This window comes from Ammodytes marinus (genome assembly GCF_949987685.1).
Source record: "Ammodytes marinus genome assembly, chromosome: 14".
In the NCBI taxonomy this organism is placed as follows: domain Eukaryota; kingdom Metazoa; phylum Chordata; class Actinopteri; order Uranoscopiformes; family Ammodytidae; genus Ammodytes; species Ammodytes marinus.
In genome coordinates this window covers 9,833,676-9,849,378 of record NC_137218.1, presented here as the reverse complement: position 1 = coordinate 9,849,378, position 15,703 = coordinate 9,833,676, and the positions used below count along the sequence as shown (strand labels likewise).

Below are 15,703 nucleotides of genomic sequence, written 5' to 3'. Positions count from 1 at the left end.
AGAGTGTTTTTATAACAACCCAACCCTCCACAGCCAAATAGTGCGCCTTTGTTTACAAACTACATGCGTAACTTCCTCAGTCGCGAAGTGATGGAACTCTGTTTTCAATCTGATTGGACGTCATAACAGTTATAAGCTACGCCTATAAAATAAGGAACCAATCAGGTCCCTTGAGTTAAGCCATCCGTTGTATAACATATTATATATCATGTAAGTTTGTATAACTTGCTTTGGGTAGAGAACATCTAGTCCATAATATTCAAGCCTTTTGTCGCCCAACGGAATTGTCAATTAGTTCAAGGTGTTATGTTCATTCTTTTCTTTTTTTACTGCACTGTAGGCTGCGTAACTGTGTAACTCTCAGAGTGGGTGAGCGTGTAAATAAAACCTGACTCAGCTGTGTAGCACATGGCTCAAATGCAAGTTAGAGCAGTAGACCAGATTTTCTCCTTTGCCTCTTGGAATGATTGAAGTATCTGCTTGACTTCCTTCTTGTCTTAATTTTATTTTTTTTACAAACCAGGTGAGGTAATGGGCAACTCCAAGATTAGAGACTATGACAGCATCACATCTTTTCTTGGATCTTGGGGTCCCTTCCAGCGAACTGTCTTTTTAGCGCTCTTCATCAGCATCTTTCCGAACGGTTTCACTAAGGTCTACATAGTATTTGTGGGTGATACTCCACCTCATGAGTGCTTTATCCCTGAACACTACAGCATAAGTGAAGATTGGAGAAATGTGACGATCCCATTGGAGATGGTCGAAGGCATTGAAAAGCGCAGCTCATGCTCGAGGCTTAACCTGGACATTGTCAGGAACTACTCTCAAAGTAAAATCATCCCAAATGTGGACGTGAATGTGAGTGAAATTCCTTTGGAAAGTTGTCTGAATGGATGGACATACAGCAAAGAAATCTACCAGTCAACCATTATCACAGAGGTGAGTATGCCTAGTAAGTCAACAATTCATTTCTCGATCCCCAAAATGAATTGGATTTAACTATATGCTCTTGCTAAGAGGCAAATAAAAAAAATCAACCATGAAAATACACTTCATACTCATACTGTATTTTTACAAGGTATTATAGTGAATGTTTTAATACATTTGCACGAAGTTGGTAAGAGTTATCACATCCAGCTTATAGTACAAACTAAATAAACTAAAATGCAGCTGTTACAGCTTTGAACAGGTGAAAGAAAGGGTCATTGTTAAAGTTTTCAAATTTAAGTCATTCGATGTTATGATAGCTCCAGAATCCGTGTAGCCTATCTTCCGTTCAATCCCTTTAGAAATAAAAACACGAAAAATTAAAAGTGACCTGTTTTTTTGTTGTTGTAATAATCAACCTTTCATCTATTAGCCTATATATTATACAAAAAACTGTTCTCTCTTTTTAAACACAATGCATGGCCAGCCCAGGATGTCTTGGGTACCGGACAGCCAGGGCCTCATAATCACCTAAGAATTTTTAATTACTCTTTATTCATTAATCAGCGATGCTGACGTGCGGACATCGGCATCATACTGGAAACTGAGGAACGAATCCGACATTATTGTTTACTCCCCGTGATCTGCTGAGGCATGAGCACCGGTGCAGACTGCTACATATGAAAGCATTTTTGTTGTTTAGTCGCGCGAGTGAAAATTGCGTCGGATACGCTCGTCGTCTCTGTGTCTTGTTTCTGTTTTCTCTCCACCCTTCACCTGCTGAGTCAAAGTGGGCAATCACCTGGGTCGACCCGCTATAAAAAGGTCCGTATATTACAGGCACATTTTGAATAAAACAGTCCGTTTTAAAAAATATATATATATTAAACCATTAAATAACATTATTCATTTTTTGGTCTTTTAATTTCCAAACGGAAATGGATTGAACGAAAGATACAGGGATTCTCCATTATAAGTTGTTCATCAGTTTTAACCTAGTCTTGCTAAAAGTGATAGAGCTTTTCTCAATTTATTAAATCACTAATTTTACACACAAACTCAGTCATAGATTCACTGGTGTAGCCACTTTCTCTGATCCAAATTTGTCTTTGATTTGTAATTTTCAATTTGAGGAAACTAGTTCAGCACTTGCAGGGTTTTGAAAACAGTGGGATAAGTGAGACCAGGGCCGCTGCTAAGCGTTTGGGTGCCCTAAGCTTAAATTGTCAGTGAGGCCCCAACCCCCCCTCCCCCCCACCAAAAAAAAAACACCAATGTGCCCTTGCTTGCAAGATCTTTGTGATTGCTTTTTGGCACATTTTCAGCGATGAGTTTTTTTCGAACAGCATTTACTAACAGAAAGAGCAGTGGTTCCCAACCTTTTTTGGGCTGTGACCCCATTTTGACATAAAACATTTTAGTTTTTTGAACATGTTTGTTATACTGTGTTGCAAATGCAGTGTAGCCAGGATTAGTGCACAAATTGATATACCCGCACATCGTTTTTACCATTTCGATAGCAGCTGGCAATATTAATGTCTATACTATGCAGCTTCACAGCCCTAGCAGTGAGATAGCTCACCTCCAAAGCAACTTTCAGGGCCTATTCACTACCAGTCACAGCCTTTTTGAAGTACACTTTGCACTTTTGGGGACCCTGGACCTTCTAAGAAAAATTTGAAACTTTTAATGTAAAATTCATCAATCTGGTGCACTTTGAGAAAAAAACTAAGGCTAAATCAACTGTGTCCATGTGAGCTATTTAGTACTTTTTTCTTGAATAATTCTTGGAAGCACAGCATTACCAAAAAGCAGAAAGTACAGGTTTAAAAAATCCAATCAGCTTCGGGAATTTTAAAAATAATCCCTTATCCCGAAGATCCTTCTCTCTTTGAAGTCTTTGTTTATTTTTTTTAATGACTCAATATAGGCCCCTGATCTTCGTGGCCCCAAACAATGTTATTTAAAAAATAACTAAAATGTACTGCCACATGATAGGCCCCATAACTAATTTATGACATTTTTTAAGAAACCTCAATTTTGGGGGGCCCCCGGATCATCTTTTTTTCCTTTTTCCTTTTTTGTCCTGCGTATAGGGAGCGGCGGCCCTGAGTGAGACATCTGCTTTTACATTATGCCTTAAAGTTACTACGAGGAACTTTTAACTATTTCTGAAACAGTCACATATTTCATCTGATGATCTGAAATTGCATTTAACAGCTAATGAGACTGGGAGGGAATTGTCGGCCTTAAGTTAATATTAGTGTTAAAGATTAGTACACAGTAAATTCCCCAGTGTTAAATATGCAGTGTCAAACTCCATTAACTCTATCTGAGTTAATATAACAACAGCTGGAGTAGAATGCCTCCTAGTGTTGGTGTCAATTTCGGTAGTTAAAAGACGGGGTGTAGAAAGTACTCTATAAGGCTTTAAATAACACTATACAGTGTAATTTTAACTCTATTTTGAGTTAATTTAACTCTAAAATTGTAACACTTTGAAGAGAGTTAATTTAACTCCAATTCTGAGTGGGACCAAATACACTCGGAAATGGTGTTAAATTTAACTCTTTTAGTGTTATTTTAACACTTCAAAATTTACTGTGTAGGGGCGCCCTTAGATCAATTGGTAGGGCGTCCCCCCCGGCCGGGCCCAGCAGCAGACCCGGGGTCGTTCTCTGCGTATCACTCCCCTCTCTGCCCCATTTCACCTCTGTCTCTCTGCACTATCAATAAAGCATAAAAATGCCCAAAAAATATCTAAAAAAAAAAAAAAAGATTAGTAGTTAATTTATACCTGTCTTGTGTGTCTGTCTATCTCGCAGACTCTGGGTCGGCATTGAAGCCTGTTAGGAGACACATAGGCCAGCTGTAGATACTGTACATTCTCATATCCCTAGAAGATTGTTATGGTTTACTGTGTTCAGCTCAGACCCAAAACATTGGTACGCTTGGCACCCAAGCCGGGAGCTGTTTGAGATAGCATGAGGTTAAGGTCAAGGTAACTCTATTTGTGCCCAAGGGTAGATCCGGTTGCAGGTCAGAAGAATTGGCTGCTTACACACACAACATTTATGACAACGACAGAGACAGTGACATTACAGTGACAACAGTGCACCAGACATGGGAACATGGATAAAAAGTATACAAAAAGGTATTAGTATCAACAGACAAAATATAAATACAGAATACAAGCCATTGTGGCATACAAAAAACTAGGTCAGAATGAATTTAATAAATAGATTAAGAAAGCTGTATAGTCCATAAGTTAATAAGTGAGTGTGTAGCTTAATTACTATAGCACGTTTTGAGGCTGAGGCTAAGGGAACAAAACTGCCTGTGTATCTCTTTGTTTAGCAGACAGGCATTTTGTACCTGCAGCCTGATGGGAGAAGCTGAAATGCACCATATAGTGGGTGGGATCCATCTTCTAAGATAGACCCAGCTAGTCTCTAGTTAATAAACTGCTCTCAGGAAGTGTCTGACAGAACTGAATCACAAGTCACCCGAGTTCCAGTCTGGTTCTCCTTGGCCAAGCATGTAATACATATTGCTTCATAATTCATCCAAGCCTCCTAAAACATTCTTCCACCTGAGTTGACCTCTAACCTCAACATAACTTCCTTCACAGAGACGATCAGTGCATAGAATACTATTTTTATATAGTTTTTCTTAATGGCTTTGTCATGGGTACACTCACCCAGGAACAACAGCTGGCGGAGTAAAAATAATACCGCTTTTGTCCAAAGGGGGTGCAAGAATTAACACAAACTGAAAGTTCCTCGGAGCACCTTTAAAGTAACTCTTGTGTTATCGCTAATAGTATTTAATAATAATAATTGCATTGCAAATAGCTGCATAACTAAAACTCTGAATAGCTGAGGTTATGTGATTGTTTTGCAGTGGGACTTGGTGTGTGAGAATGGTTACAAATTTCCGCTGACCACCTCTATCCATTACGTTGGTGTGCTTGTGGGAGCGTTTATCTCGGGCCAGATGTCTGACAGGTCTGTTCTACACAACATTGTCTGAAATTCCAAATGTGCTGTTAGGAATAAATAATAATCACTCAACAAACTGTATGTTCCTACAGGTATGGAAGGAAGCCAGCACTCTTCTTCATGATGGTTGTTCAGACCGTGTCGATCACGGCACAGATATTCTCCACAAGCTGGGAGTTCTTCACCGTCACTCACTTTTTTGCAGGCGCGGGGGGATTCTCCAACTATATCATTGCATTTGTGCTGGGTATGTTTTCTAGTAGTTAGCTTGGCTTTGACAGTGGCTTTGCTGTTCCTCACATTAGCATTTAGGGGAAGGCAGTGGGGGACCCCTGTGGTGCCAAGGGAGCATTCAAGAATGCCCTCTTTGTTTCCCCTCATACTAGATAGAATGTGATGCAGGGTGCCTCAAGGGTGCACTTCCAGTAAAGAAAATGTGATGTAATACTGTCACTGTCAAAAACATGATATTGATATAAATTTAAGGTCATATTGCCGACCCCTACTTTGAAGCCTACTGTTTGAAGCAGGATAAAAGGGTCAGGTTATCCACAGCGTGAAAGACTGCAGTCAAATCCAAAGTCAGGATAGCAGCAGTTAATATAAGTATTTAAAACCCCTTAAAAGAGCCGTTTCAGTACTATGACAAGCTCTGAAACCAGATTGAAGTTTATCGTAGACATTATTCTCGGTTAAATATTATCGAGCTGAATAAAAAGTACTTTCTCCAAAACCTTTGACAAAAAGGGCAGTGTAGAAATGGCCCAGAAGTTAGAGAGAATGGATGGGTCAAGATAAGGTTTTTTAATTAAAAGCTGTACTATAGCGTGTAAATATGTAACCTGTAAATATACACACAATAACAACGCATACCAAAAAACATGCAAAACTGTCTACGTGAGTGGTATATTTTCAAAATTACAAAAGAGAAAGAAAACATAAAAATAGCCTATGTTAAGTAAATATCTTTTACTATCTCTAAATATGGTGTCATCCATCCATGAAGAATTTCTCCATAACAAAGTTTGTTGATTGCCTTTATGTTCTTCAGGAATTAATGGATGACGGGTATGCCTCTCATATCATTCCTGATAATGGACATTTTATCAACTTCTATTTTAATAACTTCTACTTTTAATTTATTACACCTGCAGGTACAGAAATTCTTGGCCCAAAAGCCAGAGTGGCCTTTGGCTCCCTTGGGGTTTTCATGAGCTCGGCTGTAGGATACATGGCATTGCCACCTGTAGCTTACTTCCTCCGTGATTGGCAGATGCTCCTAATTCCCATGGCGGCTATTGGCGTGATCAACATCCCTCTATGGTGGTGAGAATATTCGTATACTGTATTTCAGCTTGCTGTCTTCCGTAGGTTTACACTGCATGGTAGTGTCCTTCAGTGATATTGTTTTACTTTTTCAACTCAGAGAAAAAGTGTACACAAAACATATCTGTTCTTTACTTGCTATAGGCTAGTGCACAGTAATGCTAAAAAGATACTCTCTACTGAGATAAGATACTGCTAATTTTCAAAAAAATATAACAATTCCATAGGAGTGGCAATATAAAATGAGACATGTGCAGAGAGAAGCAGAGCTGACGGTGAATTGGAAAGATCAAGTTGTTATGATGACTTCTGCAATTAATTCATAGAAGTCCTACTTTCCTGATAAAAAAAACACTATAGGGGAGAACGGGGTAATGTGAGACACTTTTTACATTTGCTCTCCTCTTAGCAAGCTAAAATTATTTATCAGTCAAATTTACACATTTCCCATTAATTCAGGATGTTTCCTAGAAAAGGGCATTAGCAGAATGTATTCATGACAAAGGGCAGTGAAAATATGATTGTTTTAAAAAGTGGGGTAAACTGAGACAGACGAGATAAATCAAGGGGGTAAACTGATCCACTTACTTTTTTCACTCTGAAACTACCATAACAACAAATGTTGTAACATTTACAATCCTGACAGCTAGCTTGAAAACCAAATATTCCAAAACTAATGTCGGACGAGTAACAGAATCATGGGGTTTGGTCAATTAAGAAAAACATTTTCTAAACACTTGAAAGTAACTGATCAAATACACCATAAAATTCATATTCAATAATTAACATTCAAATGACAGATAGAACCAGTTAGATTAAAACAGTCTGGGGGTCGGAACACAGGACCCTTAGAGCCAGCTAGTGTCTGGGGGTCAGAGCAAAGAACAATCAGAACCAGCTAGAACAGCATGGGACTCAGAACACAGGACTAGACCCAGCTGTCATTTTCGATCTTTTGAGTCTTTGATTAATATTTTTCTGCATTTGTTTTATTGGGATCATTCATTGAATAAAGACATATTACTTAGTATATTGGTGTTAAAGGTCACTCTCCTGTCCCCCACATACATACGTGCCAAACCATGCCCATGCTGACACCCCTTCAACCATCAACCCCCACCTCCAGCCCACATTGTCTTTTGTCTTATTCAAACTAGTCTCCTTGCTACCTCAAATATGATGGATTCATTCAAAGAGCGCACAGAACTGTCTCACTTTACCCCACAGCATTTGTCTCACTTTACCCCACGAATCTCAGCAAATCAGGCTAATCTTCAGTTATCATCATCACATGGTTTCATATGTTGGTAGTTCATCAACATGTATGATAAAAGGTTTTCTACCTGAATCAATTTGCTTTGGCACAACAATCGATTAAGTTGACACACAGAAAATTTACTTTTACATGCAAAAAATAATTTTTTGTAAAAAAAAACATGCTTACAACATCACCATGAGGTCCTCTCTTTCATGGCCAAGGGGAAATGAGAGGGGCTTGAAAACATATATCTCACGTGACCAAAAATGTGTTCCATTGCCTAGATACAGGGGGTGTCTCACATTACCCGATGGCTCACATTCCCCCGTTCTCCCCTAATGGTTATTGAAATTTTTTTTTTTAAATTATTTCTATATATCTTTTTCATGCTTTTTGAGGCATACATACCCTTATAAAATACTTATTATGCGTTTTCGTCTTTTCTGACCTATATTAATGTTGTTGTAATGTTTTATGGTCATGATAAACGATACTTAAAGGCCTACTTCACCGGTTTGAATATGAAGGTGTATTGAATTCTGAGATCCTATGTAGTATAAATGTGCGAAGAAAATTGAAATCGGTTCATCCTAGCCTGAGAAAAGGCAGAAAGAGTGTTTTTTTAACCCTATATTTCTCTTTCTCGTGACATCACAGAAAGAGAAATATAGGGTTAAAAAAAAACTTACTTTGTAAATATTACTGTGCTGTCTTTTACTGTGACATCACAGTAATATCTACAAAGTACGTTTTTTTTAACCCTATATTTCTCTTTCTGTGATGTCACGAGCAAGAGAAATATAGGGTTAAAAAAACACTCTTTCTGCCTTTTCTCAGGCTAGGATGAACCGATTTTAATTTTTTTTGCACATTTATACTACATAGGATCTCAGAATTCAATACACCTTCATATTCAAACCGGTGAAGTAGGCCTTTAAGTGTCAAATAATGACGTGTCGTACATGCATTAAGACATATTCCCTGCCGACCGTCTGGGGTGGCAGTGCACGGCGGCCAACACTAGGGACGCCGGTTGCGATTCATTTGTTCAAATTTCCTGGATCGCATGACGTTGAATAAAGCGGATTTTCCATGTATGGTAGTGCTGCTACACGCTCAGGCCCGCGTCCTTCGCAGGTCTTTTGAAAGGTAACCAATCACTACGGAGTGGGTTTAGAGGGAAGGGGGTAAGGGGGTAAGGAGGCGTAGAAAGACGAAGCCGAGTGTTGACAAAGAATGCAGAAAGCCTCCAGATGACAGGAAGAGTTTCCCGACAATCTACATAGTTTTTTGTGCAGTCATTCAGGTCAAGCTGCTCTACAGAGGCCTGTTTCAGGTAGCTGGTTTTGAGGCAACCCAGAGTTTGTTCGCTCTGAGTTAGTGGACACTCTGGGTTTTCCGTTTCAGGTAGCAGGTTCAGCGCAACCGAGAGTCAGTTACTGCGGCAACATACGCCATGGGTCTAACCTGCTCGGGAGGTGGTTAGACCTACCCTGAGTTTGTTTTCACTTTACGCTGCAGCTCCGACTGAAGAAAGAGTGTCACTGTCACATGCGTCCCTGTACAGTTTGAAGCAAAATCACTCTATAGAAATCTCCATCGGAATGTTTTTATCATGTACTGATGATTTTACGTTTGACCGATCATTTATCTGATCAGTAGCCTTGTTCTCAGCCCTCGGTCCGTTCATATAGGCGGCCACCTTACACATCGTGACATGCTCTACATTCAGATTAATAAGCCTATTTGTATTGTATGGTTTTTAACGTCTGTGCCACTGAACAGATTTATGTCAGGTGGATTCATGTAACGCTGCGGCTGCACGCGATCGTTACTGTTCACTTGTGCGATACTAAAGTCACAGACGAGCCTCGTTAAATAGCCTAATATGAATATAAAAATTATATAATAATTTAAACTGTTATCACTTGAGGAAAATGGATCTGGTAATAATTCAGGCTCTTAAATGGAAACTGTCATCTAATGTGTCTGTTTACTGCACAGTATTAGGCTATAGCTTGCCAACATATTATACAGCGATAAAACACTGTCAGCAATGCTGTGCCGCGCCAGCTTAATACTTTACTGCTGATATGCGTAACTTTTTAAAATAGACTATGGCTTCTCATACGGAAGCAAAATTAGTCTCTTGACAAAAAATGTTTGCTCTGTTTTTTTCTGAATTGCCAAGGAGATTAGATCATGTTATGATTAGATTATGTTATGCGACAATATCCCCATTAATTCTTATCCATACCATATGCTCATTCGCTTATATTTCTAACTCTAGTGGGAGGAGCGGTGTTTTTCTTTTTCTTTTTTGAGAAGTGGAGAAGTGGGAGGATCAATCATTTGTTTCTCCTGTTTCCATGGTGAATCATGTTATCAGCGATCCATTGACGATGGCTTTTACGCACACGCTCCACCCAGAGTGAACACGCTCAGAGTTGATTGACCCAACGCTGATCCACTGTTCTGGAACCGAAAACCCGGAGTTGCTTGTCAACCCTGCGCTCTGAGTTGACCAACTCAGAGCGCAGGATTCAACTCAGAGTATGTAAAACCAGCTACCTGAAACAGGCCTCAGGAGTCATTAATAAAAAAATAAGATCAGAAAAACAGTATAATAGGAGATCTTTAAGAAAAAAATCCTGACTGAGCTTATCATTATTTATGCATCAAAGGTTTGAAGGTAAGCATTGTAAAGTGGTTTGTATTTGGTCAACGTCTTGTTGCTAAATTCTGGTGTGACCAGTTTCCTCATAATGAGGAACACAGCCTGGTTTGGTGTCCTGTGTGTCTATATGTGTATCTGAAAATAAAGTGTAATTCAACTCTCCAGGTTCATCCCAGAATCTCCTCGCTGGCTGCTCTCTCAGGGCAGGGTGACGGAGGCAGAGGCCATCCTGAGATACGCTGCCAAGAAAAATAAAGTAAATCCTCCACAGGACATTTTTACAGAAGCTGAGGTAAGTTGTTTAGCTTATTATTGTGTTAAAAAACGTAAAGGTGAAGTGAGCGATATATTTATGTTAATATACGTGTGAAATTGCTCTATATTCATAGGGTGATCACTTATATAGTGTGCACGCTTCATAACACAGGTCGCTCAGTCACCAGCTCTTTATGTAATCGTCAAATAAACGTTTCGAGTATCCCACAACCTGATAATGAATCAGAAGAGAGAACGCTACAAACCTGCACGTCTGCTGGTGCACGCGCAGAGTGACAGAGGGGGGAATGTTCATGTGCTTACAATGGCGGAGCAGGTAAAAATACTTCCCAACGTCTGTTTTTTTTTTAACAATATATTTATTGGTTTTTCCTTTTTTTTAACAAGAACAATACAACATAAAATAAGCAATACAAATAGACAAACAATACTGACACAAAACAAAAAACAAAAAAATTTAAATAAATATATAGGGGAGAGTGGGGTGAGATGTGCCACTTTTTACTCAAAGTGATTTTAAAGTGAGGCCTTGACAGTTATGTCTACAACTCAAATATGTACATATATTTCAGGATGTTGTGCATCCCTGGCAATAAAAACTTTGGATCTGGAATAAACTGTTTAAGAAATATAGCTTTCGGAAAGAAAGTTGTCTTGTGGCACAACACGTGTGGTGTAAGTTGTGCCTTTGGAAAGAATACCATGGGGTAAATTGTGCCATTGATATGCAGTGGCTTGCAAAAGTATGCATACCCCTTGACATTTTCCACATTTTGTCACGTTACAACCACATATGTACATTTATTTTATTGGGATTTTATGTGATACACCAACACAAAGTGGCGCATCATTGTGAAGTGGAATGAAAATGAAACGTGGTTTTAATTTTCTTTTATAAATAATAAACTGAAAAGTGTGGCGTGCAAAAGTATTCAGCCCCCTTTGCAGAACCACCTATCGCTGCCATTACAGCTGCAAATCTATTGGAGTATTTCTCTACCAGCTTTGCACATCTACAGACTGATATATTTTGTCCATTCTTCTTTGCAAAATAGGTCAAGGTTCAGATTCAGCATCAGATTGGATGGAGAGTGTCTGTCAACAGCTATTTTCAAGTCTTTCTCAATATTCTCAATTGTTTTTAGGTCTGGACTTTGACTGGGCCATTCTAACACATGACTCTGCTTTGATTTTAAACCATTTCATAGTAGATCTGGTTGTATGCTGCATGTTAGCTGTCTCCCCCCTCGTCACCACATTAATGCACTGCGGTCTTCAACCAGCGAGTTATCTAGCATCATCTCAGATAAGTAAGTGTGATAAAACATGATAAAAACCATCAAAACAGACATTGGGAAGGATTTTTACCTGCTCCGCCATTGTAGGCGCATAAACATTCACCCATCTGTCGCTCTGCGCGTGCACCGGCAGTGAGACGGGTGCCGGTTTGTAACATTCTCTCTTGTGATATCATTGGGATATAATTTTTGGGATCCCCGAAAAGTTTATTTGCCGATTACATGCAGAGCGGATGACTGAGAAATCGACTTTATGAAACATGCACACTATGTAAGTGATCACTGTATGAATAAAGAGCGATTTAACACTTATTAACATAAATAAATCGCTTACTTCACCTTTAACAACTATTATATTATTGCATACATATTCACACAAGTGTTAATTAAGATATCTGCATCAACCAAAAGAACACTTACCGACGTATTGCTCCAAGGATTGGACATGTATAGAACAGCCGTACAGCAGTATTTCTCCATTTGAAACGTGTGGGAACTAAACGAATCCACTTGTTAACACATTAACGTCACAAAAATACACTACCCATTTTTCGCCACTAAGCGTCGCACTCGCACCAACACCAGCAATGATGCAGCCTGAAAAAACAGCCTCAGAACAATTCAATTCACATTTACAATTCTCAACCAGAACATTTACATCTCATTTTGGTAATTGTTCTCGTTTCTTTCCAGATCGAAGATGCACTTGGTAAGAAGGACCAAAAATACAACATTTTGGTTGTCTTCAGCAGCTGCAACATGTTCTCCGTTACATTACTTGCCTCATCTATGTGGTACGTGTTCAAATCCCTCACCACATGAATCCTTTAAGCATCAGAACCAAAAGACAATGCAGTCATTAATGATAGTACATTACACCTTCCTTCACAACGTGTATCCATTTGAGTATTACAGAGTTTTCTTTTATGAAACAATTATTACAGGTGCACCTAAAATAGTCTGGCGTGTTGATGTTTTCCATCTAACATGTATACAATGTATTGTTTTGAATGTCTCTGCAGGGTCATCATCACCATTAGCTACTATGCGTTGCTCCTCAACACTTCAAACCTGAGCGGCGACCCTTACATAAACTGCTTCCTGTCTGCTGTGTCAGAAGTGCCAGCTTACTTGATGGCTTTGGTGCTGCTCCGGTACTGCTCCAGGCACTTCTGCCAATCTTCTACACTCCTCCTTGGAGGTGTCATGATCCTCTGTGTTAACCTTATCCCAATAGGTAATGCTCAAATGCTATTGCTCCAGCATCATATGTTGTTTATTTATCTACATTATGTTCTAGATTTAACATTTCAATTTCCATTAAAGATTTCCATTTAGGTTTATTTTTCAACCTATATCAACATATTGTTTAAAATTGAATAAAGCATGTTGTTTTACTTGAATTCCTTTATTAAATGTTAGGAAAAGAAGCTAATTGTGTTGAATTTTCAGAATATATCAGCTAGAAAAATGTAAACAAATTTTTACATTCAACTCCCCATACAATAGGCCAGTCCATCAGGTACATGCTGAAGCATTTTTATTTCTTCATTAGATCTAGCAGGTGTGGCTGTGTTTCTTGAGCTGTTCGGAAAGTTCGGCATCGCATCTTCCTTTTGCATCGTGTATGCCTACACATCAGAGCTCTTCCCCACCGTCGTCAGGAATACAGCCATGTCCTGTTGTTCCATGCCGGCTCGCATCGGAACCATCATCTCCCCCTTTATCCTTTACCTGGGTATGTGCATATCGTTATACATTTTATGCATTTGGCAAGTGCCAGGGCAGTTGACACACCAAATGGTCGAGTGACAGAAAAAGTAATATGCCCATCAAGTAATCCTTTTAGTCATTTATAAAGCAAAAATGACAAATATGGTTCTGCCCGAGTTATTAAATTTTTGTTTATTTTTTGCAGGACAATATTACAAGTCACTACCATATATACTGATGGGAGCTTTAGCCATTACTGGTTCAATCATATGTCTTGTGCTGCCAGAAACCTTTGGGAAGGTTTTGCCAGAGACCATGCCACAAATGCAGCAGATATGCGGGTGAGTTCACACACTGGACTATCCTATTATGTTTACAGGCTAGCTGTATCTGACTCTCTGCACAAATGCAGTTACTTCATCGACATTAACCTACTTTTTTGTTTACACATTATGCCTTCATCATTATTAGGCCAGGAAAAGCTTTAAATTGCACTGCCAATTGGAGAAATTAACAAAATGCAAATAATTATTTCAGTGTAGGTAGTTCTATTGATTGTCGAAAATGAATGGGTTACCTTTCTTATTATTGTATTTTCATTATGCTAGTGTGCCCTAAGTGAACTGATTCCTAAGCATAGACGGTTTATCATTTGTGTGACCTCTCCGCTGAATCAAAACATGAAAAACGAAAAGTGTTTTTAATAATCAACCTTTCATATACATAATATTTTATACAAAAAACATGCTTTTCTCTCTTTTTAAACACAATTCATAACCAGGATATCCAGTATTAGAATAACGGCCTAAATGTTGATTTTGAAAAATACATTTTGCAATTTAGTGGTCGGTGCCGTGCCCCCGATAAGGTGTGTGTGTGTGTGTGTGTGTGTGTGTGTGTGTGTGTGTGTGTGTGTGTGTGTGTGTGTGTGTGTGTGCGTGCGTGCGTGCGTGCGTGCGTGCGTGCGTGCGTGCGTGCGTGCGTGCGTGCGTGCGTGCGTGCGTGCGTGCGTGCGTGCGTGCGTGCGTGCGTGCGTGCGTGCGCGCGCGTGCCTGTGTGTTTGTTTGTGTGTCCATATTTGTCGGGGAAAGAAGAGCTATATTATGTCCAAGGTTATTAATGATCCGAATTGAGCTATTTGTAAAATGAAGCACTTGATGGGAGGATGGACAGTGACATAGCAGCGGGGACTCACTTATCGGGGTTAAAGCTATCTTTTCACCCTGCAAAAAATATGTTTCCCTTCTCTGTAAACATTAAACATTTGGTGTTTTATCCAGTTTTGATCTGGATCGTTCATCTGAAGAGCTGTTGATCTATAGCGACCAACGGCGGTGAGGTTTCTGTCGCTGTTAAAATCATGCCTCGTTTCCTCTGGGCAGTACAGTTCGTTTTGGCGCGGTTCGGCAGGTTAAGCCTACGCATGTGTTTCCAATACCGAGCAGAGGCTAATTTAAAAGTCAGAAAACAGTAGTGGGACACAGTGAAGCCTGCTGATTAATTCAATTATTATTTCGAACTCCACAAATTAAAATGCACATTTTTTACATATTCTGTGTGTCTCATTTCCCATTTTCTTGTGTTAAGGGAGAATTTGAAAAATAAAAATAAGAAATGGCAACAATTCATATTTTACAGGCACATTTTGAATAAAAATGTAAAAAAAAAAATAATAATTTAAAAATTAAACCAGCCTTTTCTTTTCTTATTTTTTCGTGTTTTGATTTCCAAAAAGATATGGATTGAACAGAAGATACACGGATTCAGCTGTGACATTGGTGCTAATTTTTCTCTTAATGTTTAAACAGGAGAAGAGGGAAAAAAGCGAAGGAAGCCGAACATGGAGTGAGAACACCTGCTGAGTATACGTTTAAAGAATCCAAGTTTTAAATTACATTTGACTTTTTCCTTGAAATGGCATTTGTAACTTTGGCTACTAAAAAGGAAAATTAAACATTGTGTTTTGTTTCTTTGTGTCACTTTATATTTGTATGCTTAGTTTCAAATTGGTACTTTGTACTAAAGTCTATCTGATCAAGGTGAATGTTATTATAAAAAAAATATAGGGCTAAGTTGTTCATCGATGCACAAACCTAAATGGAAGGCTACAGCGGAGAAGGGGGGGGGGGAGTTTGGCGAAATTGACGTTGTCTCGATCCGGTTAGCCAGACTATAGTGTCTACCTCTTTGATGTATTGATACATTGATCTTTAAGTGTTCGGCAGAA

General features: G+C 39.0%; 1 protein-coding gene across 2 annotated transcripts; it reads left to right on the top strand.

Annotated features, from left to right (window-relative positions):
* The first annotated feature begins 239 nt into the window (after nt 1-239).
* LOC307260788 (solute carrier family 22 member 4-like) lies at nt 240-15,495 on the top strand. Of its 2 annotated transcripts, XM_080041104.1 has the most exons (11): nt 240-301; nt 524-939; nt 4,831-4,934; nt 5,021-5,175; nt 6,083-6,254; nt 10,355-10,481; nt 12,457-12,557; nt 12,786-13,000; nt 13,319-13,501; nt 13,682-13,817; nt 15,285-15,495. In XM_080041104.1, the coding sequence occupies exons 2-11, from the start codon at nt 532-534 to the stop codon at nt 15,364-15,366; spliced, it is 1,683 nt and encodes a 560-aa protein (XP_079897230.1). In that variant the 5' UTR covers nt 240-301; nt 524-531; the 3' UTR covers nt 15,367-15,495. The 2 variants fall into 2 exon arrangements, with proteins under 2 accessions (XP_079897230.1, XP_079897229.1); XM_080041103.1 differs by having other exon boundaries at nt 246-939.
* The last annotated feature ends 208 nt before the right edge of the window (nt 15,496-15,703 follow it).